Here is a 14,218-nt window from a genome sequence, read left to right on the forward strand (position 1 = left end):
TTTCCATCAATGACTCCGCGTAAAATGTGTCTGTCATTGACGTCTGCTGTTGATATCAATGGAAGAGAAGGGAAAGTAGGGAGTGATATAGGAAGGGGCACCCACAGGGGCGGCCATGTTGGTTCCAAGCTCCTCCTCCTCCTCCTCCTCCTCCTCCTGCGCTAGAGTGAAGTTGTGTGTTGAGGAAAGCTTTGTGTTACAAAATCAGCCACTTATGGCAAAGGTGAAAAGATAATTCCTGTTTTTTTTTTCCCCCACAAGTGTTTCAGACGAGTGTTTGGTCAGCGAGCAGTGCAGAAACCAAGTTGAAGTGCAGACAGAGTGGAGTTTATTACACAAACAAGAGTCTTTATATCCTGGTTTCATAAAATGAAATGAACATCCCTGCAGCCAAAGTACAACCTTAAATGGTACATTTCATTTAAAACCTTCCAAAAGCTGACTTTTAATTCAACTATGACCAGTGGTGGAATGTAAATACATTTACTCAAGTACTGTGCTTAAGTACAATTTTGACGTACTTGTACTTAACTTAAGTATTTCCATTTTATGACACTTTATACTTCTACTCCACTACATTTTTGAGGTAAGTATTGCACTTTTTACTCCATTTACTACATTTAGCTGCCAACTTTAAAAACATGATACATTCAAAGTCATTAGACTTTTTTTTTTATTAAACCCCATCACAGTATATTAAGTAGGTAAAATCTATCTTTACAGAAGCATTGCTGCTTACATAAATGCATCAATAATAATCCAATAATATATTTAGAGTATATAAAACAATCTGAGTGGGGCTGTTCTGTATAACAAGTACTTTTATTTTTGATACTTTAAGTACATTCTGATGCTGATACTTTTGTACTTTTACTTCAGTAAGTTTTGAATGCAGGACTTTTACTTGCAGTGGAGTAATTTCACAGTGTGGTACTAGTACTTTTACTGAAGTAATTAAGGATCTGAATACTTCTTCCACCACTGATTGTGTCAAAAGGCTTTCATGATCTTTCAAATCAGATATATATTGATTGGGCTATTATTAGCTTCTTTTGATAGAGATAGACTAGTGTGAGTATTTGGAGCATGGATAGTAAGCTAACCCAAATTACTTTTTATGGCTGGGTTGCTTTCCTATTTAGTTACATTTTTTATCAAATATTTGGAGAATCAAGGTGTTAACTCCCTTCTGCTCTGTGTAAACGAGCTGCACTTCAGTTGAAGTTTCACTGAATTTTTTTATCATATGTCTGATGCCCTCAGCTGAGTCATTATGTGCTTCCCAGTTGTGCTGCGGAGCACATAATTACATTATAATTTAATGATTTTTATAGGATCTGGTTTGTGCAAATATTTTTTTTGTTGTAATTTTAAATGAGACATGTAGAATAACGTGATTTTTATGAAATATCACTATTTCAAGCCTCATGGGAGCATTTTTCACACATGATATGCCTCCCTGAACTTTTCTGTTCAGGGAGGCATTTTTAGGTTGTCCCTAGATGTTTTTATTTTTTATTTATTTATTTATTTTTTTGTGCTTTATTACCCGTCTTTTTTTTTTTTTTTTTATCTACTGCTGATTTTAATGAGTTTTCTCTTTCTTGTTTCTGGTTTCTGTAGCACTTTGAGATTTCTGTATGAAAAGTGCTTTACAAATAAAATGTATTATTATTGTTATAAGGACAAAAATCTGACAATAATTTCTATTTTTTAAAGCAACTGGCTTTGAGACTAAGTGGTTTTGGTGATTAAAGGGGGAAAAAGTTACCATTCTTACAACACAAGACACACTGATAAACTTCATCTTTCTTTTTGTTGCACCACACATACTCAGTTTCCTTTTGCTTACAGAGGCTCCATACTTTGGAATTCTCATATTCATGTAGTTAAACTATCTTCATCCCTCAATCATTTTAAATTAAGACTGAAAGCTGTTAAACCTGTTAAATCAAGACTCCTAATAGTTTCTTTTCCAATAAAGTTTTCATTGGATTATTATCTCTTATACACTCAGACACTCAAATACAATTATCTACTTTTATACACGCCCATGTTTTTATTTTCGACTTTTTTTGTGTGTGCTATAAAATGCCACTTGTATTTGCTTTCTTTTTTGTTGTTATTTGTTGTTGCTTTCTCTCATTGTTGTTGTTGATTTACTTTTGAATTTTTGTATATTTCTTGGGGAGGTGCTTTTTATAAGCCCACATAGGTTTTTTTTATTAATAATAATAATACATTTTATTTGTAATGCACTTTACATTACAGGAAATCTCAAAGTGCTACAGGTTAAAAGCATAACATTCTAATTATAAAAAGGAAAAAAAAACAGCTAAAAACAGAAAACATACATACATAATCTAAAAACCATCTAGATGGGAGGAACCAAAGGTTTTGCTAAAAAGGAAAGTTTTTAGTCCTTTTTTAAAAGTCTCTATGGACTGTGTTTTAACCTCTCACACAGTTACTATTCTTCTTTCATTTCTGATTTTTGTAATTGTCTTTTCTTATGGTGCAAATAAATCAAATAAAAACGTGCCTTTTAAACCTGCCAGTGGCTTACGGGCTTCAGAGGGTTAAATTCCCAGTTGCTTGACAACTGAGTGTTTTATTTTTAAACTCCATTCTGCAAAGTGGAATGAATGGATGGTTTGGTTAGAATGCTTAGCAACAGCCAACCAGACCTGAACAGAGCTACGCTAATGCTAAACGACACTTAACCGATTCAATCATAATCACTTCTAATTAGTTAATACATTTTTAAGTTGGTTTATTTGCCCCCATTTAATTTATTTAATAATGCAGCAGCTGTAATGAGTTGCAGATGATCTCGTCTGGTGATTAACAGTAAACCAAACCAAGCATTGATCAGCTGGCTTCTGCACCAAACAAGCGTCTGAATATCACAGGAGGAGAAAGCAGGAATTATCTTTTATTCAACAGGGAGAGGAAGTTTTTAGCCCCTGTCTCTTCTCAACAACAACTCCACCCTGGAGCCTCCGCCCTGGAGCATGTGGAGGCAACATGGGGGCTGTTTTACCACCTAGCAGCACAGACACACACCTGACACACCTGTCAGAGAGGACTTAGCCAGGGCACCGATCCCATAGGTCTGGGCCGGCTTCCTCTTGAGGCGAGGCAGAATGGAAGTAGTGTCCTCCATGGACAACTGAAGAGAGAGGGAGGACAGAAACATAGAAACAGACGAGAAAAAGCAAGAGGAGAGGAGAAGAGATAAGAGGGAGAAAAAAATATAACGTGATAGAAAAAATGAGCAAATAAGAAGAGGTAAGAGAGAAATGGAATGAAAGAAATTGAGGTGAAGAGAGCAGATGATTGAAGATTCAGAAAACAGAGAGATGAAGAAGAGAAGGGAGGTTGTTATAGAGGGAATAAGAAAGGAGCGTTAATTATTCAAACACCTTGTCAGTGACTTAGAGGGATCATTGCTTGAAAAGAAGAGAATCAGAGATATAATGTGACTAAAAGGAGAAAAATTGATGCATAAGTGGTGATTCAAAAGCAGTTTAAATGAACAACAGAGAGTCTTTGGTGTAATTGGTGCAGAATCATGGCGATGATAAAAACACACTGATGGATTTTTTTACATACAGCACAAAGAGTCGATGGATAAATAAAGACAAGACATAAACTCATCCTGACAGGTACATTTTAGCAGTTTATGTTGATATGATAATGAGAGAATGTGTTGCTTGTTTGCTCAGTGACTCTTCAGGGCAGAGACAGACGCTTAAACCTGGTTTTTTTTACTTTAACAGCAATAATCCTCCTCCTCCTGGCTTCTTTTGACCCGTACTGACCCTCTGTGGGCCTCATGCAACAACATTTTTGTATTTTTATCCTACCTTTCTTTCCCAAAATTGGTTCGAAGGAATGAAATATACAACACACTAGTGAAAAACTACACAGGTCTGGACCGTTTTAAATTGTGTTCGTGTCTACGAGAACATGAAGAAATTGGTGAATCTGCAAGCTCTCCTAGATTAATTTTACAATTTAATTTTACCATTTAAGAGCAAATCTGTTCATACAAGGTTCTTGAATGAAGAGTTGTGTGTTACAGGAGATTTTACCCACCTTGAATGCCATTTTCCTTCCACATGCCATCACACTGTACAATAACAAATAATAGCCTGGTTCATTACATACTGTCTGTGCACTTTATGTGTTTTTTATGCACACTGTTCATTGCACCTTATTTGTTTCATAGCACCAACATTTTTATACTGTAGATTCATATTTATTCTGCACTGGAATTCTATTCTACTCCTTAATACATACTCCTTCTTTAGACACTTTATTTTTATTGTATTTTTATATTTTAGTGCTTGAAGTATGCCTAGGTTGTTCTTTTTTTTAAATTGTGTTGTCATTGTCTCTGTGTGTAATGCTGCTGTTACACTATAATTTCCCAGCTTGGGATAAATAAAGTATATCTATCTATCTATCCATCTATCCATCTATCTATCTATCTATCTATCTATCTATCTATCTATCCATCTATCTATCTATCTATCTATCTATCTATCTATCTATCCATCTATCCATCTATCTATCTATCTATCTATCTATCTATCTATCCATCCATCCATCCATCATCCATCTATCCATCTATCCATCTATCTATCCATCCATCCATCCATCCATCCATCCATCCATCCATCCATCCATCCATCATCCATCTATCCATCTATCTATCCATCCATCCATCCATCATCCATCTATCCATCTATCCATCTATCCATCTATCTATCTATCTATCTATCCATCCATCCATCCATCATCCATCTATCCATCTATCCATCTATCCATCTATCTATCTATCTATCTATCCATCCATCCATCCATCATCCATCTATCCATCTATCTATCTATCTATCTATCTATTTTTTGAGCGTACAAAAAGAGCTCATGCAACAATATGAGGCGACAATTAAAACCCAAATATAGATATTTGGTCCATGCAGCCCCCAAAGAGATAATGTTATAACTGTGTGATGTTTAACCTTCTGTCTGCCCCCTGCTGGCAGTGAGAGTAATCACACTTTTGACATCACCCGGCCCCCAAAAACGCCCTGCACCACTGGTGAGCCAAGTTTTCTTCTTTTTTTAAGCTTTCTCCGGCACGCCAACTGTCTTTTTTTATCTGTAGCATTCATTTAAGAAACTTTTTAGTATTTTCTGCTGTACTGCTAGCTGCAGATCTGCTGCTTGCTCCCCCTTCCTGCCCCCTTTAACATGCTAAAATATAATTTCTCTAATGTGCAATATCTATAAAATGCAAAATACAAAACACAACACAAAAATGTATATATTCATAATAAATGCCAAATAGCCGCCATATAAGTAAATTATGTATATAAGGTGTATAGAATGTAAGTATATGTCTTTTTTTTTAATATCCTGTGTGTCTGTATCTTGAACTGCTGTGACGACTAATTTCCTCACTGCGGGATAAATAAAGTCATATCTTATCTTATCTTAAGAAACTTTTATTGACACTTTTTAGGATTTTTCTGCCAAACTTCTAGCTGTTGATCTGTCGGTCTTTTCCGGCCCACTTTAGCTCTTTTGCTTTAAAATAATACCCAGAAACGAAACACCACAACTTTGTTATATTGTGAGGCTTAATCAACATTGTGTCAGTTGTTTGTTAAGAGCCTGAGTGTAAGAGACCGTTTTTATATGTAAAAGTTCACCACTCTAGCTTTAACTCTTTGGAGTCTTTTGGAGGCTATTTTGTCCATTTTCCTGTCTTCGTAAGTCATTTTGTGTCTTGTTTGGTCATTTGTGTCTTTTTTAGTTATTTTGTGTCTTTTTTTTGGTCATTTTGTGTCTTTTTGTGTATGTTCTTGGTCTGCTTTGTTTTTACGTCTGGACTTGATGAAGAAGCCATGCTTTGGTGCTTTTGGAGACTCCAGAGGGTTAATGTTGTCGTAGAATTAATTTGAAGATGTATTAAAATATCTGACATATAGCAGTTTAAATATGCATCAAATATGTTTTGATAAACACACAGAAATCTGACCAACAGTCACAGTCTCTTTACAGGAAACTTCTGCTTGATTGAGATATGAACAGCTCGGATTTGGGAAATCCCAAGTGTGCTCTTATATCAAGTGTTCTTCATAACAGGATATTACAGGACGTTGAACCTTAGTTACACAGAAACAATGACACGCCAACCTGCAAAGTAAAAAGAGAGAAACTGGGTGTTGTCTCTCAGAGTTGTTCTGAACGTTGGATGTGTTGTCATCTGTTTTTATTATCTGCCAATTAAATCCCGCACAAGGCTGTGATTCGAATCTATCTGTTCGTCAAGTGTTTTTCTTTAAAGATTTTCTACAACAATGTTAAATTGACTTACTAAGATTGTATGAGCCATATTCATTTTTGTATTTCATGTCATGTCATGTCATGTCATGTTCATTTCAATTTTGCTCCATGCCACTGGGGGGAGCTGTGCTTGCTGTGTGGCTCAGCTGACCTCGGGTCAGCTGGGTTGGGCCATTTAACCTGGGGAAACCCAGACACCGGGGTTGCTGATTTGGGAAGCAAACAGTTTTCGACTGTGCCCAGTTTATGGCCAGTTTGTGCCTAGTATGTATTAGTATTTTGGTCTTTGATATAAGAAACAATTCGGTTTGTTGTTTTTGTTACATTTGTATATTTTGAGTTAAAGTCATTGCCGCTGTATGACGGGAAAATAAATCAGCGAGATATTTTGTAAACATTATTGCACTTTCTGTTTTTATATGTTCGGAGCGCACTGGGCGCACGTCTAAACTAAATCATCTTTATTAGCAACCAGTACTAGACTTCTTTTAGGAATTAGTCAGTACAAACATATTCCACATGTTCCTCTGCAGCACACATAAATAACGGAATCGTTATTTGGGAAATTAAAGCCTTTTTAAAGTCAGAAAGAAGAGAATCAGGAGACCAAGTGCACACAAGCATGATATTGCTGATGCTTGTGTGCTGAACTTCCTGGCGCCAGCGCTGATGGCAAACCAACCAGCAAACTAATGAACAGAGAGAGCGAGCTCAGCTCTTAATGAGGTCCTCCCAACAGCTAATTACAGTGGGAAATAGTTGGAAAAACATGTGGACTCTGTTCCACCGGGGGATAGTGTGGTAGATGTGATGTAATATCTTGAGTTAAAGTGCATTAATTACTGTACAAAGGCAAACTGATATTATCTGCTCCCTCTGTGGTGTTCAAGTGGAGTATCAGCCGCGTGTTGTCCCATCTGCCAAGAAGCTTTTGCATTTAACAGGAACATTATATGGTGTAGTGGTGCAGCAGGCACACAGAACTATTCATGATCATGGGTTTATCCTCTAGGTTTAAGACGGCTAGAATCTTCTTCATCCTCAAATTTAATAAACCAGAAGTGAACAGGTATTCAATTTCCTTTTGTGCCTTTGAGTCCTGCAGCCACGCTAACGTGTGAAACAACAGAGTTTTGCAGAAATGTAATAATTAATGCAGCAGCGCTGTGGACTCTCATGGTAGTTCAGTGTTTTCAGCAGACGGATGGAGTTAGTTGAAGAAAGTAAAGTGTCTAGGAGTGTGTGGAGCCCAAAGCAGAGATAAATCAGAAAGTTTACTTTGCTGCAATTTACTGACACAAGCCTGCTCTTGGTTTAAGGTTGATTGCTTCCATTTTATCTAGAGCAGGGGCCTCAAACTCGCGGTCAATAGCGGCCCTCGTGACGATATTTTGTGGCCCTCACCTTGATATGAAAGTTTAATGTAAGTTTTATATGACTGGCACTTTACCGTGGTGTGGAAGGTCCCTTTAATTACTTTTTTTTTGGTAATTTTGTGTCTTTTTTTAATAATTGCGTCTTTTTTAATAATTTTGTCTTTTTTTTTTTTTTTACTTGGGTCACTTTGGGTCTTTTTTGGTCATTATGTGTCTTTTTGCTCATTTTGTTTCTTTTTTGGGTCATTTTGGGTCTTTTATGGTCATTTTGTGTCTTTTTTAACTAATTTAGGGTTTTTTTCAGTCATTTTATGTCTTTTTTTTAGTGTCTATAGATTAAATTTCCTCAGACAGGTTTTTAGAGGTGGGGGAAAAAATCGATACAGCATAATGAATTTAATTTTGTGGACACAAAATGCAGTTAAACAGTATAATAATATAATAATACTCACCATATCGCAAAAAAATGCTTAAAATTGCAATAATATCGTATCGTGACTCAAGTATCAGGATAAAATCGCATCATGGGGCCTCTGCTGATTCACACTTCTACAGGTTTTATCAAACTTGTTTTATTTGCAAACATATTTGCCAGTATTTCACCAAAAACTAACCATGCAAATGTGTTCCGCCTGGCTGGAAACAAACCAAGAACAAAAAGTCGACTCAAAGTCAAACAGTGCTCCGTTCGGTCGGGGAAGTTTCTGTATATAGGAACATTTCTCCAGACGCTGTTGCTTGAAACAGAAGTGTGTCTCTGTGAGATTATTTTTGCCTCTGCGTATATTTGAGTCAACAAAAATTCACGTCGTGCAAATAAATTCTGCTGATGAGTCGAGTAGTGATGCACTTCATCATGCAGCGCTTTCAGTAAAAACCGGCTTGTACGACGGCTTCAGCTCCGGATAAGATAAGCTTATTACTGCCTGTTATCTGGGACTCTATATGCTGCATATACCAGGCTGGCACTACAGTAGATTAGCAGAGGGCCGAGAGAGGAGATGGGTGGAAGGAAAGAAGGGAGGGAAAAAAACTGGGGGATAAAAGAGAAAGAGAGAGAGGCAGGAAGGATAAACAAGTAGGATGTCAACTTATGTACTCAGAGCTCAGACTCAGGTGATGATGGAGGGGGAAGGACAAGACAAGAAGGGAGAGAAGAAGATTTAAACAAGGAGACTTACATTGATTCCTTCCCAGGAAAACTCGGAACGGCCATGCTGGGGTGAGAGGAGGAGGAGGAGGAGGAGGAGGAGGAGGAGGGGGTGGAGGAGCACAGGTAGAGCAAAGGTGGAGGTGAGGAGAGAAAAAGGAACATTTAAAAGAGAGAAGATGAGGCCTCAGCCTTATAATTTATTAACTTATTAATTAGTAATTTGGACGTTTTGGATTTTAAGGTGTGTAGCACCCTGAACCTGGTCTCACAGAAATCCGTGAAATAGCCACGGATTTCGCTTAACTCAAAATCCGTGGAATAGCCACGGAATCACTCAAATTTCCGTGAAACTGACACGGACTTCGCTACAATGCAAGTTAATGACAGTCATATCCCGTGGCTATTCCATGGATATTTTTTCCTATTGGTTTGTTCCAAGTCACGTGACTTTCAAGGTCCCGGTGGTCAGAACAAAAAACATGGCGGACAGTTCTCTCATTTTTAGTGAAAAAATCAATATTGTGACTTAGTTTCTGCATAAAAATGGATTTTGATCACATTTCTAGCGAGAAATATATGTTTTATTTTCTAAATATTCACTCAGTGAATGTACATAATCACTTTGTATGTTGGAATAGCCACGGGATATGACTGTCATTAACTTGCATTGTAGCGAAAATCCGTGTCAGTTTCACGGAAATTTGAGCGATTCTGTGGCTATTCCACGGGATGAGATCATGTTGAGCACCCTATAATGTAATAAATTCCTGAAAATGTAATCAAATATGCACTTAAATCAACCGAAAATGTAATAAAACCCGATAATGTAATAACCTCACCATAATGTAATAAAATATCCTGACTGATATTGTTGTAACATTTTTACCGATAATTTAGGTTTAGGTTTGGGTTTATTTTATCTGCACAGTTAGAATGACATAAAATGACAAAGATAACATTTAGTGTAAAGTGCAGGGAGAGGCAGAAAACCCAGATGGGATTATTTATTTAAAGCCTCCACCTCATATGTCATAGTTATTAGAAAGTAATAAACTGATAATAGAAAAAAACATGTGTATAACATCAACAAGTTATAATGACAAAAACAGTAAAAAACAAAAATGAACATGTTATAAATATATTATTACATTACTGGGGATTTATTACATTTCCAGGAAGTTGTTTTGTTGTTTTGTGGTTGTTTTCATGAGGTCGTGATTTCTTTGAAATCTGTGAAGAGGAACGTTTAGGGAAGAGTTACCTTGGGTCTCCAGAGCTGCTCAGAAGCTTATCTAATTCTATCAGTCAGGATATTTTATATCATTGTTGGTGATGTTATTACATTATTAGGTTTTATTACATTATAGGGCTACAAGGGTGTCAGCAGTTTCCTAATATAGTTCCTTAGTTCACTTTTCTATTAGTTTTTACTTGCAGTTTAGCACTACTTTGTATTTTAAGAGAATCTGGTTTTGAATTGAGTAAAAAGTTTGCTGAAGTCTGAATAAACCTTCAGGCATCCTGCAGGTGTTCATGATTGACCCTGGTTGTGTTTAGATTGAATGCTTTATTTTCATAAGTCCTCTTAGTGTAGTTTCCCCATTTTTAGTCATCGTGTTTGTGCTACAGGAGCTCAGAACTACAGTAAGCTTGAGCTTAAGTTAATATTTTGTGATTTGAAGTGGCACGCAAACCTGTAAACTGTGGCTACAAATTATATTTTACATATAAAAACTATATTATCTGCCAGTGGTGAGAGCTTGAGAGAGCCGGTGTGATGTGATGAGTGGGAGGTGTCAGACAGTTTGATCATAACATCAAAACACATGATTTACTGTCAGTTTCTGTGATTGGAGAAATCTTTAAAGTATCCAAATATACAGCCAAAATGCACAGAATGCATTATGGGCCTTGGTCTATGTTTGATGTAATCCTATTATATATTATTATATATTATGTCTCTGTGGGCCGACGTGGAACAGTTTTATTTTAATTGTAGAAAGAAAACAGAGGGCATTAGAAACAGGATTTGGAATCTGGGGAAATATGGAAATTGTGTGTGTGTGTGTGTGTGTGTGTGTGTGTGTGTTTGTGTGTTTGTGTGTGTGTGTAGCTGCAGCATCTCTCTTTGTCCATCTACACTGCCCACAATGTTTAGGTAACCAATGGATACCATTCGGCCGTGACCATGTTGCCGGGGGCAACAGCAAATCTGATGGGGTGACCAAACCTTGACACCGTTTAGTGTGTGTCCTCATATGCATGCACACACACACACACACACACACACACACACACACACACACACACATTGTGCTGTACAACAGGACAAAGGCAGAGAGGAACACTCTGTAAACTGTATTCGCTCCAGAGGATTTATACACACGCTGCTGTCAGAAGGGATTTTTTGTTTTTCTGTTCTTATTTTTTAACATCAGGCCCTTTGTCACAGCGCCCTGAAGAGTTTCTCCACTGGCACTTTAAGCTTGTTATCACAGTTGTAGCGTTCAAAGCCACAGATCACAGACTGCATGAGAGGTGACACGGAAAATGCCCCAAACATTCTGTCAAAGTAAATGCCAAACTCTACTTCCTGTCCTCACCAGGCTGCCGCTCCCACAAAGGAGGTTCAACTGGTTAAACACACTCAGGAGATCAATTTATAGCCACATGAAATGTAAAGTGAATTATCTTTAACTCTATGGAGTCTTGGGCTATTTTGTCATTTTTTTTAATCCTTTTCATGTCTTTTTGTGTCCTTTTTGGTAATTTTCTGTCTTTTTTTTGGTCATTTTCTGTCTTTTTTTTGTCATTTTGTGTCCTTTTTGGTCATTTTCTGTCTTTTTTTGGTCATTTTCTGTCTTATTTTAGTCTTTTTGTGTCTTCAAATATATGTGTAATTCATTGCGCAATTAACTACCATACAGTTTTCCCAAAATAGTACGTATGTTGGTCCACAGGAAGGACTTCACCTTTTTATATTTGATCTTATTTTAACCCACATGAGCGTTTATTGTGTAAGTTTGGATTTTCTTTCCCTAACACAGAATTGCTTCTAGTCTCCCCTACACCCACTAATGGGTTTAAAGAAGAGAAAGAAAAGTCTTTATCTGTGGGGAGCGTTTGGTATTAAAATCCAATTTCAGGCACTCAAGTGGATGGTTAAGAAAAAAGCCTTTAATAATCAAGGCTTTTACACTGAAAATACACCAACCATAGAGGCACACAGGTGGTCTTGTCTCTATAGAAACTGTTAATTAGGGGTCTCAAACTCAAATTACCTGGGGGTAGTATCAAAATGATCAAAAAAAGACACAAAATGACAAAAAAAAGACACAAAATGACACAAAAAAGCTAAATTACTTAAAAAAGAAACAAAATGACCAAAAAAGACACAAAATTATAAAAAAGACACAAAATAACAGAAAAAACTAAATTACTTAAAAAAGAAACAAAATGACCAAAAAAGACACAAAATTATAAAAAAAAAAAAGACATAAAATGACCCAAAAGAGACACAAAATGACCAAAAAATACACAAAATTACTAAAAAAGACACACAATTATTTAAAAAAGACACAAAATTACCCAAAAAGTAATTAAAGGGACCTTCCACACACAACACGGTAAAGTGCCATTTATATAAAACTCACATTAAACTTTCATATCAAGGTGGGGGCCACAAAATATCACCACGAGGGCCGTAATTGGCCCGAGGGCCGCGAGTTTGAGACCCATGCTGTAAATCTTTGCTCATATTGATGGATTAAACCCTCAACAGTCCTGTAATGTAGTGCTGGGTGATATGGCCAAAATGTTATGTCATCATCAGGGTGATTTAATATCTCAATGATGAAATATATAATTCACACTAAAGCAAATGTGATAAATCAATAAAAAGATGGTAAATCCTATTTCTGTCCCTCCAGCTTTGCTCCCATAAAGAAGCACCGTCCAAATATTGCCATAAAGCAGTTTAGCTGCAGCTTTTTCAACATTGCAATAGAAAAGATACTGAAAAATATGTACAATAGACATTTTTATGGTTTCCTTATCGACCGCTCTTCATTCTGATGCCAGTTTCCATCAGCAGAGCAATAATAACACATTCATACCACAGATAGACTGAATCAACAGGTGCATTGTGGGAGAAGGTGTCCTGTTCTTATTGCACCCTCAGCGGTGTGATTTCAGGTGAATAAAAGATGGATTTTTTTACATAAAAAATATAATCTTGTGCAGCTGTAAAGGTGCATCATTCATTCCCATAAGGTCATCTCTAAAAAAAACAAATCAAATAATAATAATAAAAATGCTAATACAGTGATAAGGTGTCTGGGGGAGAGTGGCCAGCTGCAGTGATAAAACATTAAGATGGAGCTCAGCCAGTCTTTGTATTTATTCATGCTTTAATCAGCAGCTGCTGGGCTCAGAGAAACTATAAAACCAGAAGATCTCCATGAGTGAATGTGAATCTGGGTCGGACTTAGATCAAGACCTTATTGCCCTGATTAACATTTTTCATCTGGTGTCAAATACAGGGAATGGTTAGCAAATTGAAACCATGGGCGAGCTGAAACTGAAAGCTAGAATTAATTCTGTCTTCCTCCGGCTTTCTGGGAAGCAGCCGCCGCCATGTAATATTCATGTCCGAGATGTTTATTTTCATGACAAGTGAATGAGGAATAAGAATAATCCTCCTCTAATAAAGCAGCGGCTGAGATGGCTGAGGGATCCAGTGAAGCCCTGCAACAGACGCCTTGGTGGGCTTTTGTGTCAGAGCTGCAAAGATCCTGAGAATAATCTACAGGGTTGGTATGATGTACGGCTGCTGGAAATACTTGAAAATGCTTGAACTGAAATGGTGTATTTTCAAGGTTTAAAAAGTGCTTGGATTTTGGATAAAGTGCTTAAAAGCGTAAAACCATCGCTGTCGATATGGTTGAGTGAAATTACCCCTTTTAGCACGTAAGTACTCATCTAAAACATAAACCTTACAACTGTTGTAAGGTCCTGGAAAAGCTTGAAAATGGACCTTGAAAGTCCTTGAAAAGTGCTTGAATTTGACCACTGAAAAAGAGTATAAACCTTGTCTCTCTCGTCTTGTCTCTACCATCAAACTGAATCAACCAGTGGTGGTAGAAATATTTTGATATTTAACTTAAATAAAAGTAACAATGCTATATGGCAGAATTGCCACCTAGTCTTACTTAAGTGAAAGTGATAAAGTATGAAAGTAATAAAGTACAAAGAAGTAAAAATACTGAATGTGCAGAATGGCCGATTTCAGAAAAAATAAATAAATCACTGGATGATAATTTAGCATTGT

At 36.8% G+C, this 14,218-nt stretch overlaps 1 protein-coding gene across 3 annotated transcripts in view; it reads right to left on the minus strand.

Annotated features, from left to right (window-relative positions):
- The window catches only part of fam131ba (family with sequence similarity 131 member Ba), a 92,428-nt gene that overhangs the window by 14,357 nt on the left and 63,853 nt on the right, over positions 1–14,218 (minus strand). The window contains exon 3 of one of the 3 annotated variants that reach the window (XM_059350418.1): positions 3,076–3,172. The exons of 1 other annotated variant lie outside the window; for it this stretch is intronic. In XM_059350418.1, the coding sequence (XP_059206401.1) occupies positions 3,076–3,172 (97 nt within the window). Of the gene's footprint in view, positions 1–3,066; positions 3,173–14,218 lie in introns of all 3 variants that reach the window. One more of the 3 variants, XM_059350417.1, reaches the window with a different exon arrangement.

The sequence above is a fragment of the Centropristis striata genome, chromosome 14 (assembly GCF_030273125.1).
Source record: "Centropristis striata isolate RG_2023a ecotype Rhode Island chromosome 14, C.striata_1.0, whole genome shotgun sequence".
In the NCBI taxonomy this organism is placed as follows: Eukaryota; Metazoa; Chordata; class Actinopteri; order Perciformes; family Serranidae; genus Centropristis; species Centropristis striata.